A 13,063-nucleotide genomic window follows, 5' to 3' on the forward strand; every position below is an offset into this window, starting at 1 on the left:
GCCCAGTAAATTTTTAATTATCACTTCCAAAAACAGAGGTTCCTAATTAAGCTTTTGTTTGTTTGTTTGCAGGCGCGTGTCTGCAGTCCCGGTACAAGTTCAGCGACGGTTGTAGGGATGCATGTTGGTAGTTAGCAGGAGGGGCAGTAAAAGATAAAAACAGGTCAAGCAATATACTGAAGAGGAAGGCTTAATTACGACTGTAGTGAGTATGGAAGATAGGTGGAAGTAGCATAGCGTCAGGTGAATTAATGGGAGGTGGTCCAAGAAAGTTACCAAAAGATGAAATAAGAAAATATTAATGGGACGATCTGATCAACATGCTTGTGAAGAGCTGAAGGCCAGAAAACATAGACAAGTTCTGAAGAATTCTTTAGGTAGCAAGGGATAAACATTATGACAAGGATGGTGGTGATACTTTGCAATGGAGAGGTGCCAATGCTGTTATAAAGGAAACAATGACGTCTGAGTGAACTCCACTAAGAGTTCCCGCTTTCGTTTCCTCATTCTAGCAGCATACACTATGTAGGGAAGCGTGGGCGGTAACAATCGTAGAGGAAGACTAAGAGATGATACAGTAAGTAGATTCAGAAGGATGTAGGTTGCAGTAGTTATTCGGAGATGAAGAGGTTTGCACAGGATAGAGTAGCATGGAAAGCAGCATTAAACTGGTCTTCAGACTGAAGACCACAAGAACAACAATGTCAGCCACAGGTCAGACAAGTGATACAATTACCTGTTTCAGGATAGTATGGAGACATCATCAGGTGATGGAAGATGGAAGATACCCCGACAGGCGCTCGCGGTATTTGAAACAAACAGAGTGCAGATATGTTTGATTCAATTGACGAGTCAATGTGTAACGTCTTCAAATCACCTGATGATGGCTCCTTAATAAGTCGAAACCCGTAATTATATCACTTGCGTGTCGTCAGGTTGCAATATAGGATTAAAAAATTCTACTAGCCGGTCACTGTTGTTGCCTGAGGCCTCAGGCAACAACAGTGACCGGCTAGTAGAATTTTTTAATGTCTAGTCTGTGTGTATGTTATTACTTCGCGATTGCGAACATCGAGTCTACATTGTAACTGAAGCAATCTAATGAGCCTATTAATACTAGTCGGTTGTAATTCCTTGTTCAACGTGTGTGAAATCTTATGGGACTTAACTGCTAAGGTCATCAGTCCCTAAGCTTACACACTACTTAACCTAAATTAACACACACACCCATGCCCGAGGGAGGACTCGAACCTCCGCCGGGATCAGCCGCACAGTCCATGACAGCAGCGCCGCAGACCGCTCGGCAATCCCGCGCGGTTATAATTCCTTGTATTCCTCTTCTTATCCTTCCTCTAAAACAGGTGTGACGTGCACTCTTTTCCAGTCCTCGCCGACATTTATACTGAGCAAGTCACTGTACAGTGCATGGCGGAGGGTACATCGTACCAATATTATCAATTTTCTACCCTACTCCATTCGCGTATTGAGCGAGGGAAAAGTGTCTCTATGCCTCTCTACGCACCCTAATCTCTCTTACCGCGTTTTCACGATCTCTAATCGCCGGAGTGGCGTCCAACTGAAAATCCTGCAACAGGCTTTTGAGCCATACCTAATTATTATTATTTACGCTAAATAAAATGTACGTTAGTGGCAGTATAACGGCGGAGCAATCTTACGCAGATACGGGTTCTTTAAGTTTACCTAACAGAATTCACGAGTACTTTGTTGACATTGTAAGGGATCAACGGTCTCATACTCAGAGGTAATAATATTTGGTGGCACAGTTCGAGGTTAGGTACAGAACCGACTGTTAAGCGCCGAGTGCATCCAGCGAGAGATATTGTTGCCAAATGCAGTTGAGTCAGTGAGCGGTAGTGGTTCTTGAAACGGTGTCGCAGGACGAGGCACATCGTACCGGCTAAGTGGGTCACCGTGGCCGTGGGTTGACGCTCCGTAAAAACGTAAGAACTATACCGAATGATGACAAATGTTTTTACCAAAAAGTGATTACAAATACGAACCGACTGCTGAACGGTTCTACTGCTACCAGTTTAAATTGAGGTGACAAAACCCATGGGGCACCTCCTAATATCGTGTCGGATCTCTTTTTGCCCGACGTAATGCAGCAACTGGAAGTCTCCCGTAGAAATACTGAGCAATGCTGTGTCCCGCCCCCCTCCCATAACGGTCCATAACTGCGAAAATGTTGCTGGTGCAGAGTATCGTGCACGAACTGACCTCTCTATTATGTCCCTTGAACGTGTGATGGGATTAAGAACAGGCGATGTGAGTGGCGAAATAGTTTGCTCGAATTGTGCAGAATTTTCTTCAAACCCATCACAAAAAAATGTGGCCCAGTTACATGACGCATTTTCATTCATAAAAAGTCCACAGTTGTTTGCTGTAAATGGTCTCCAAGTAGCCGAACATAGCCATTTGCAGTCAATAATCGGTTGAGTTGTATTAGGGAATCTAGTCGATTTCATTTGAACACAGCCAACGCTATTATGGAGACATCACCAGATTGCACAGTGCCTTGTTGAGAACTTGGGTCCATGGCTTCGTGGGGGCTGAGCCCCATTCCAACCCTACCATCAGCTCTTATCAAGTGAAATCGAGCTTCATCTGACCACGCCACGGTTTTCCAGTTTTCTAGGGTACAACCAATGTGGCACAAGCTGCTGCAGGCGATATCGTGCTATTAGTAAAGGCACTCGTTTCGGTCGTCTACTGTCGTACCCATTTTAACGCCAAATTTCGCAGTACTATCTTAACAGATACATTTGTCATACATCCCACAGTGTTTCTTGACTGTTAGCACTGACAACTCTACGCTAACGCCGCTGCTCTCGGTCGTTAAGTGAAGACCGACGGTCACTGCATTGTCCGTGGTGAGAGGTAATGCCTGAAACTTGATGTTCTCGGCAGACTCTTGACACTGTGGATCTCTGAATATTGAATTCCCTATTTCCGAAATGGAATGTCCCATGAGTACAGTTCCAACTACCATTCCGAGTTCGAAGTCTGTTAATTCCAGTCGTGCAGCAATAGCCGGCCGGAGTGGCCGAGCGGTTCTAGGCGCTACAGTCTGGAACAGCGTGACCGCTACGGTCGCAGGTTCGAATCCTGCCTTGGGCATGGATGTGTGTGATGTCCTTAGGTTGGTTAGGTTTAAGTAGTTCTAAGTTCTAGGGGACTGATGACCTCAGAACTTAAGTCCCGTAGTGCTCAGAGCCATTTTCGTGCAGCAATAATCACGTTGGAAACCTTTTCAAGTGAATCGCATGAGTACAAATGAGAGCTCCGCCAATGCACTGCTCTTTTAAACCTTGTGTACGCGGTACTACCTCCGTCTGTATATGTGCATGTCCCAATCCCATAATTTCTGCCACCTCAGTGTACGGAAAGTTAGTGCTTCCTGCTCGTCGACACTCCCGGCTGATCCTGAATATATATAGAGCAATTACTGTATTTCAGATTTGTTTGTGAACGGTCTAGGGTTTACAAAGTGACGTCTTACATTCTCATGTCAGTGTATGTGTCACGTAAGGACGATGAAGAGAAGAGAAATCAGGGATCATACGTAGGCATACAGAAGTCGTTTCCCCTCCCTCCATTTCCAAGGGGAATAGCAAAGTGTAAGACTAATAGAGGTACAGGATACCCTGCGCCACGCACTGTGTGGGTGCTTGTAGAATATGTATGAAGATGTAGGTACTACAATGTGCCAGGAAATACTGGAGTTTAGTGCTTCAGGAGAGATTCTAAGTTGGTGGGAGTACTCACAGTGACCCTCATGCTGGAGTCCCGCTGGAGGAACTCGCGGCGGAGGCCCTCGGACAGCACCCTGACCGCGTGCTTGGTGCCGTAGTAGAAGGCCCCCTCCGACATAAGGGGTAGCCAGTGGCCCGCCACGCTGCAAGCACACAACACAAAAGTAGTAATGAGGCAATGATTAGCGTGAGCAGCAGGCTGGTGGGAGAAGAGAGGCGAGCGTTACCTGCCGATGTTGACGATGTGGCCGTCGTCGATGCCCTTGGCGCGCATCAGGTTAACGGCTTCCTTGGTGCACAGCGTCAGACCCAGCACGTTTACCTCCAGCATGCGGCGGAACTCCTCTGTGCTGCCCTCTGCACATACACAGCCACACGCATTACCCAGGATAGGTCTGACCTGACATTGCAAGTTTCAGCACTGTGCACTGATGAGCTCAAACACTACGACCACCATGCTCAATAGCCTTCTGGTCCAAGTTTAGAACGAAATACAGATGCTGTCCAGCATGGCATTGATTCGACAAGTCGTTGTCATGTTTTCAGGGGTATGTCGTACCACATATCTACGCACAAGAAACGCGAATTACAGGCTTGTGCTTTGTCGGTGTGGAACTGACGCCTGACAGCGTCCCACATGTCGTTCATCTACATCTACATCTACATCTACATCTGCATGATTGCTCTGCAATTCACATTTAAGTGCTTGGCAGAAGGTTCATCGAACCACAATCATACTATCTCTCTACCATTCCACTCCCGAACAGCGCGCGGGAAAAACGAACACCTAAACCTCCCTGTTCGAGCTCTGATTTCTCTTATTTTATTTTGATGATCATTCCTACCTATGTAGGTTGGGCTCAACAAAATATTTTCGCATTCGGAAGAGAAATTTGGTGGCTGAAATTTCGTAAATAGATCTCGGCGCGACGAAAAACGTCTTTGCTTTAATGACTTCCATCCCAACTCGCGTATCATATCTGCCACACTCTCTCCCCTATTACGTGATAATACAAAACGAGCTGCCCTTTTTTGCACCCTTTCGATGTCCTCCGTCAATCCCACCTGGTAAGGATCCCACACCGCACAGCAATACCCTAACAGAGGACGAACGAGTGTAGAGTAAGCTGTCTCTTTAGCGGACTTGTTGCATCTTCTAAGTGTCCTGCCAATGAAACGCAACCTTTGACTCGCCTTCCCCACAATATTATCTATGTGGTCTTTCCAACTGAAGTTGTTCGTAATTTTAACACCCAGGTACTTAGTTGAATTGACAGCCTTGAGAATTGTACTATTTATCGAGTAATCGAATTCCGACGGATTTCTTTTGGAACTCATGTGGATCACCTCACACTTTTCGTTATTTAGCGTCAACTGCCACCTGCCACACGATACAGCAATCTTTTCTAAATCGCTTTGCAACTGATACTGGTCTTCGGATGGCCTTACACGACGTAAATTACAGCATCATCTGCGAACAACCTAAGATAACTGCTCAGATTGTCACCCAGGTCATTTATATAGATCAGGAACAACAGAGGTCCCAGGACGCTTCCCTGGGGAACACCTGATATCACTTCAGTTTTACTCAATGATTTGCCGTCTATTACTACGAACTGCGACCTACCTGACAGGAAATCACGAATCCAGTCGCACAACTGAGACGATACCCCATAGGCCCGCAGCTTGATTAGAAGTCGCTTCTGACGCCTGTTCCGTCGGGTTCAGATCAGGTGAATTTGGTGGCCAGGACATCAACTCGAATTCACTATCATGCTACTCAAACCGATGTAGCACGATTCTGGTCTAGTGACAAGGACAGTTACCCTGCTGGAACATGCAACATCTGTCGGGAATACAACATGAAGGAATGCAGGTGGTCCATATCAATGTTAATGTGGTCCACAGCTATCATGAGGCCTCTGATTACTACCACAGATCCCACGGAAGCCCATGTGAATAAGCAAATACTGCCACCATGGGTCTGCGTCTTTGGCGTGGTACATATTTCGATCAGCTATTAGCCTGGATGACGGTGTATCCGAAGACGACCATCGATCTGGTGTGACAAGGAATCTCAAAAAAATGGTTCAAAAGGCTCTGAGCACTATGGGACTGAACATCTTTGGTCATCAGTCCCCTGGACTTAGAACTACTTAAACCTAACTAACCTAAGGACATCACACACATCCATGCCCGAGACAGGATTCGAACCTGCGACCGTAGCAGTTCCACGATTCCTGACTGAAGCGCCTAGAACCGCACGGCCACCGCGGCCAGCTGGTTTTATCTCGATGCGCCGTGTACACTGCATTCGTACTTGTCGATAGTGTTGTGTGAACATGAGGAGACGGGCAGTTCATTTGTTGTGAAGGCCTATGCGCGCTGAACAGTGTTTCCTGAAACACTTACGCCTGCTCCAGCATTGTACTATGTCGTCATATCTGCCACAGGTCGCCGCCTATCCTGCTTAACAGAGTCGGCAAGCCTCCATTCTCATCGAGGCACAGACGTCCATCACCTCGTTGTCTACTCATAATTTCGCCGTCCTTCAGTCATTTTCCACACATGCTCGCGACAGCAGCATGGGAACAACCGACCAGCTTAGCCTTTTCCTATATGCTCGTTTCAGGAGGCCAGGCCATAATAATATGTGCTTTGCCAAAGTCGGTTATGTCAGTGCCTTTTCCCTTTTGCAGCTCGTATCGTCACTAGAGTGATTCCCACTCGTCACTGCTCTACTTATACACAGTAATTCAGCTCCGCCTACCTAAGGGTTTTATGCAACTGCAACGTCTTCAAACATCACACATATGATCTTCACATTCTCTCACTTGATATGCTCAAACTATAAAATATGCTCAAACTATAAAGCCTACAGAAAAGCGAGCAGGACTTTTTTGTAGGAAATTTAATGTAGTTAAATTTTGTATGGGGATATGTTTTTGCTTGAGTACTTTATTTTCGAATTATTTAACAAAAACGTACAAAAGTCAGCTTCAAACGCGTCTTTCTTGAGTAATTTGAAAACTGTGGCCTCCAACGGAAACGTATCCCAGTACAAAATTTAAGCACATTAAATTTTCTATGAGCAAAGGAAGTAGGTTACAGTACACTTGTTCGCCCAATGCTTGAATACTGCTCAACAGTGTGGGATCCGTACCAGATAGGGTTGATAGAAGAGATAGAGAAGCTCCAATGGAGAGCAGCGCGCTTCGTTACAGGATCATTTAGTAATCGCGAAAACGTTACGGGGATGATGGATAAACTCCAGTGGAAGACTCTGCAGGAGAGACGCTCAGTAGCTCGGTATGGGCTTTTGTTGAAGTTTCGAGAACATACCTGCACCGAGGAGTCAAGCGGTATATTGCTCCCTCCTACGCATATCTCGCGAAGAGACCATGAGGATAAAATCAGAGAGATTAGAGCCCACACATAGGCATACCGACAATCCTTCTTTCCACGAACAATACGAGACTGGAATAGACGTGAGAACCGATAGAGGTACTTAAGGTACCCTCCGCCACACACCGTCAGGTGGGTTGCGGAGTATGGAGGTAGATGTAGATGTAGATGTACAGGTGGATCCTGTTCATTTTTTTCTGTAGAACTTATTGTTTACGCATAACGGGCGAGACAATATGAAAATTACACGTGTGGTTTTTGAATGCGTTGCGGGTTCCATAAAACCCTCAGGTAGGGGCAACTGAGTCGCTCTGTGTACTTCGCTTACCGCGTCGCGTGTCCACAACGCTGCGAGGTGGTTTCCAATGTCGCGGCTGTGGTCCCAGTGTTTGAGCTCAGCACTATCTGTATGTAGGTTACTACGTTTGCATCATTCAGTGCCGTGAGCCTGACTTGACAGTCCCCGATCATTTTGTGTTGTATTTTGGACAAATGAATCGAGGTTGGGTGCAGACACTGAGTCAACGAAGTGTCAGTGCATATCAGCTGCAAACTACACCCCAAATGCAAACTCGTATGACGACTGTGTAGACTGTGTGCAACTTGTACCTATGTTTGCTGCTCTATGATGCTTAGAATACACTCTTTCTGAAAGTAGCAGGAAGCACAGAGTCATCTACAATTGACGCAGAAACAAGACTAAGTTACAAAGAATCGAAGGTAGTGAAAGAGAAGCAGTCGTTGAGAAGGGAGTGAGATGAGACATGGTGGCAGCTTGCTCCCAATGTTATTCAGTTCGTACACTGACTAAGCAGTAAAGAAAACCAAAGAGAAATTTGGGAAGTGATTTGTAGTTCATAGAGAAGAAAAAACTTTCAGGTTCGACAATGGTAATGTAATCCTGCCAGAGACGGCAGAGACCTGCATGATCAGTTGAATGGAATGCACATTGTCCTGAAAGGCGCTTATAACAGGAACGTCGATGAAAGTAAATCAAAGGTGATGAGTATAGTAGAATCAAACCAAGTGATGAGAAAAATGGAACAGTAAAAGAAGTAGTTGAGTTTTACTATTTGGGCAGAAAAATAACTGACAATGGCCGAAGTAGAGAGTATATAAAATGCAGACTGGTAATAGCGTGAAAAACTTTTCTGAAAAAGGGAAATTTGTTAAAATCTAATAAAAATTTAAATGTTTGGAGCTTAGCCTTGTATGGGATTGAAGCGTTGACAAGCAACTGTTCAGACGACAAGAGAACAGAAGCTTTTGGAATGTGGTGTTACAGAAGAATGTTGAAGATTTGAGGGACAGATCGAATGGCTAATGAAGAGGTACTGAATCAAATGGTGAAAAAAAACTGTGGCACAATTTGACTAAAAGAAAGAATCAGTTGATAGAGCACAACCTGAGGCATCAAGGAATCGTAAAATGAGTAATGGAGGGAAGAGTGTGTGTGTGTGTGTGTGTGTGTGTGTGCGTGTGTGTGGGTGGGTGGGTGTGTGTGTGGGTGGGTGGGTGGGTGGGAGGGTGGGTGTGGTAGGGAGTGCAATTGTCGAGTAAGAACAAGAACAAGAACAAGAACAAGAATACAATAAGCAGCTTCAAATGAATGTGGGTTGCAGTAATTATTCGGAGATAGGGAGGCTTCCATAGGAAGATATGTGTATTGTGGAGAGCTACATCAAACCAGTCTTCAGGCTGAAGACCACAACGCAAACATTTCTGTACGATTTCCATTTGCTCACAGCAAAGGTCTATAAATACGTCGCGCCCCAGTGCTATAATGCAGGCGATATATACATTATATCTGAATGTTTTCTAGCCCTACTCAAGGGTGATGAATATAAATTCCCCTTTCGTGCAGAACATTGAACAAAGCGTTCCATTTGACAGGGATGTAGAGAAAGGATGCGAATGTTCCTAGTAAACTCCAATTTCAGTCCCATCTTATCACGACCACAGTCTCACCAAGTAAAAAAATAGCTAGCGTCAAATATCCGACAGAAGCTGTTCGTACAAAATCACTACTTTTCCTTGAAGATTAACGTAAGAGCAATGTTTATTAAATTTCATACTCGTCAGCCACAATTTTGTCATTTTGGCTATCAGTAATGTTATGTGCTGCAGTATGTCACTTGCAAATATTTCTGACCTATGCACCCTTTGCTCAGTATATGTTTTATTACTTACTGTGTCTACTGATTCTGTTCTACGTTTTCTATTGCTGCACTGCTGGTAAAACTGTTGTTCTTCCTGTAATACTAAAAACAACTTTCAGCACAGTAGACACACTCTTCCACCATGTTAACCTGTTTAGTGTTATCTAGTGTTCCCAACTGTGCGGTTTTTAACAAACTCATACAATACCAGGAATATGTAAGTTGAAAGTGCTGCATGGAAATGAAAATGTGTAAGATTACTGGATATCATGACCGCCTGCTATGCAAACAACTGTTATCACATAAACTCAAACAGGTTTCAGCATCTTTGTGCCACGGTCAGTGGTATTCTTTATCCAGTTCCGTAAAATGAAAGCATGTTTTAAGGAATAATTATTCTAACAAAATTAGGCCTGAAACAGTTTTTTTGTCTTTTGTTGTCATTACCTAATTTTTCTACATTATTGGTTTATGAGGGAATGTCTATACATTATTGGTTATCGGTAGTATCTCATATCCAAAAATTTAAAGAGAGTCCACCACATTTGTTGAAGACGTCGCCCGGTTGCATTCCAATAAGTTGTTCGAACATTTTATACACCAGGAGAAACTCAAGTTTCCCAAAAAACTGTGCGTGTCCAAGACTGTTTATGCGCAAGAATAGAAATCTTAAATGAAGAGAATTATAAATTAGCAACTGTACATCGTAGAACCAATATTTAGAAAGGATGTGTTGTCAAATATGTAAAAAACAACAATAAATTGAAGACTCTTACGTTAAACTTATTACGTCACTTACACGATTTATGTTTGTAAGCAGACTAGCTTAGCGGCTGCTGCTTCGTTCGCTTAGATTGTATGGTCTGCACAGATTTCTTCTGTTTTTCTTTAATCGGATTTTTATATTGTTGACATATTGCAATACCTTCTAAACTATTCGACTAGCCTTAAAGCTACAGAAGAATGGTCTTTTACGAATGTGCTTCTTACCAAAAGGCGATTCCGGTTGCTAAAGTCCAAGGCTTTTATTAATTATGCCTTGTGCTTTCTTGTGATGATATTTCCGTAGAAACTTTCATCCCCTAACACATATTTCTTTGTATCTAACCTAGAAATGAAATATCAGTTTTCATAGATCTAGCTTAAAATTTTTTGTTAATATAACGAAATATTTGCTTAAAAATTTTCATCCACTGTTTCACCCCCTTAGGGGTTGAGTTTCCAAAAAAAGTGAAAAACGTAATTTTTTATTTCTAACAGAGAAACAAAACACAAATTTCATTGATTTAGCTTTGGAAATGCTTTCATAATGAAATAATTTCATAAAACCTTTCACTCCCTATTTCACCCCCTTAAGGGGTTAAATTTACAAACTTACTGCTATACGTATTATTTTTATTTCCAGCCGAGAAGTCAATAGCAATTTTCATAGATATTGGTTTAAAAATTCTTTAGTAGATCTTCACTAATGATTTACTTTCAAAAAAACTTTCACCCCCTATTTAACCCTTTTAGCGGTTAAATTTCCAAAAATGCTGAACGCATATTTTTTTTACATATTTCTCACTGAGAAACCAAATACAAAATTTCTTAGTTTTAGTTTCAAAACTGCCTTAATAGCAACATTTTTTAAAGAAGCATTTCGTCCTATATTTTACCCCATTATGAGGAGAATTTCGAACAGTCCCTTCTTAAACGATAAGGTCCAAACCCTCTCCAAATTTCAAGTTTTTCTCCTAGGAGGTTTGGGCTGGGCGACGATGAGTCATTGAATCAGTCTGGCCCTACTTCGCATCCTCCTAAGGATCGAATTTCCAAACACAGTGAAACACGCATTTTTTCATTTCTAAATGAGAAGCCAAATACCTGTTTGCATAGATTTAGCTTTAAAAATGCTTTCAGAATGAAATATTTTCATAAAACTAGCTGAACCCTGCCAGAGACTGTGGTCATATGTGTGTGTGAGGAGTTGCGTTTGCGTGACTGTGTGTGTATTTGTGTCTGTCGTATATTTTTGATAAAGGCCTTGTTGGCCAAAAGCTTATTTTGTGACAGTCTTTTTCTTGTGCCTATCTGCGACTCAGCATCTCCGCTATATGGTGATAGCAACTACCCTTTTCATAATATTGTTACATTCCATCCCGGATTTTCCACTGTTTGAAATGTGTACTTTTTATTTCCAACTAAGAAGTCAAATTCAAATTTTCATAGATTTGGCTTCAATAATGCTTTGATCCCGTATATCGTCTCCTTAGGGGTTGATTTTCCAAAAAAAAAAAAAAAAAAAAAAAAAAAAAAAAACAATTTTCTTAGATGCAACTTAAAAAAAACTTAAGTACTGTAATTCTTTAATAACTAATTATTTAAAAAAATAACTATCTACCACTTTTTCACTCTGACAGAGCTTAAATTTCCAGAAATGCTGATATACGTATTTCTTTACTTCTGACCAGGAAATAAATACCAATTTTCGTAGATCTGCCTTGAAAATTGCCTTCACAGAGACATGTTTTCAAAACACCGCTCATCCCCTGTTTCAGCTCCTTAGGGCTAGAATTTCGAAAAGTCCCTTCTTAAACGACGCCTACAGTATAAGATAAAAACCCTACCCAAATTTCAAGTTTCTGTCCTCAGCGGTTTGGGCTGGGCGATGATGAGTCAGTGAGTGAATCAGTGAGTTAGGGCATTGCCTTTTGTATATAAAGATTAAATATGATTTTTAGGTAATTTTTAAGAAAGTAATAAAGAGATTTATTAATAAATCTCGACTCATTTCATTATTAATGTCCTTCTCAAAAGAACAGTTCTGTATGGCAGTGAATATGGGATTCTACGTTAGTTACAATTTGAAATCCAGAAGGGTATTTCACTATATGTGCCATCTACCATTCCAACGACTACGTATTAAGATGAAACGAAAAAACTGTTACCTATTTGGATTCTATTTCATCTGAGGAATTTGGCTGTGTATAACAAAACATTTTTCCATTTTTTTTTTTTTTTTTTTTTTTTTTTTTTTGTCTTCTGCGTTGCAACTTAAAATTGGTTCATATTATCTGCAACTGGGAAGAAGTAGTTAATGGAAAAACTAAAACTAAACTAAACTCCTTCCGAACAGGCCATTAAGGCCCAACGGTACCGACCGGCCGCCGTGTCATCTTCGGTCCACAGGCGTCACTGGGTGCGGATATGGAGGGGCACGTAGTCGGCACACATTTCTCCCGGCCGTATGTCAGTTTGCGAGACCGGAGCCGCTACTTCTCAATCAAGTAGCTCCTCAGTTTGCGTCAGAAGGGCTGAGTGCACCCCGCTTGCCGACAGCGCTCGGCAGACCGGATTTTCACCCATCCAAGTGCTAGCCCAGCCCGACAGAGCTTAACTTCGATGATTTGACGGGAACCGGTGGTACCACTGCGGCAAGGCCGTTGGCAGTTAATGGAGTTGCCATACATAACTATTTTCTGCATAGAGTAAAATCACTACTGCTGTTCCTTCGGGTTCAATATGGGCGTCTTCCAATCAATAAATAATTTCCCCTGTTAAATGATAAAGCTCACATAGTTGTCTTAGTTGTTGATCCAAGCATCGTAATTATGTTAGTAGAATTGCACCAAAACTGACTTTCTTAGCATTATAGCGGATGATCGCATGATACAAGCAACATACAGACTACTAAGCTGATAAAATAAACGAAGCCAAACTTGCCAGGTATGCCATTCAGTTGGT

General features: G+C 42.6%; 1 protein-coding gene across 1 annotated transcript in view; it reads right to left on the reverse strand.

Annotated features, from left to right (window-relative positions):
* The window catches only part of LOC126458185 (farnesol dehydrogenase-like), a 48,586-nt gene that overhangs the window by 11,470 nt on the left and 24,053 nt on the right, over positions 1-13,063 (reverse strand). The window contains exons 3-4 of the mRNA XM_050095061.1: positions 4,001-4,130; positions 3,787-3,916 (exon numbers count right to left, since the gene is read on the reverse strand). Coding sequence (XP_049951018.1) covers positions 3,787-3,916; positions 4,001-4,130 — 260 coding nt within the window. The remainder of the gene's footprint in view (positions 1-3,786; positions 3,917-4,000; positions 4,131-13,063) is intronic.

This window comes from Schistocerca serialis, chromosome 2 (assembly GCF_023864345.2).
Source record: "Schistocerca serialis cubense isolate TAMUIC-IGC-003099 chromosome 2, iqSchSeri2.2, whole genome shotgun sequence".
Lineage (NCBI taxonomy): Eukaryota > Metazoa > Arthropoda > Insecta > Orthoptera > Acrididae > Schistocerca > Schistocerca serialis.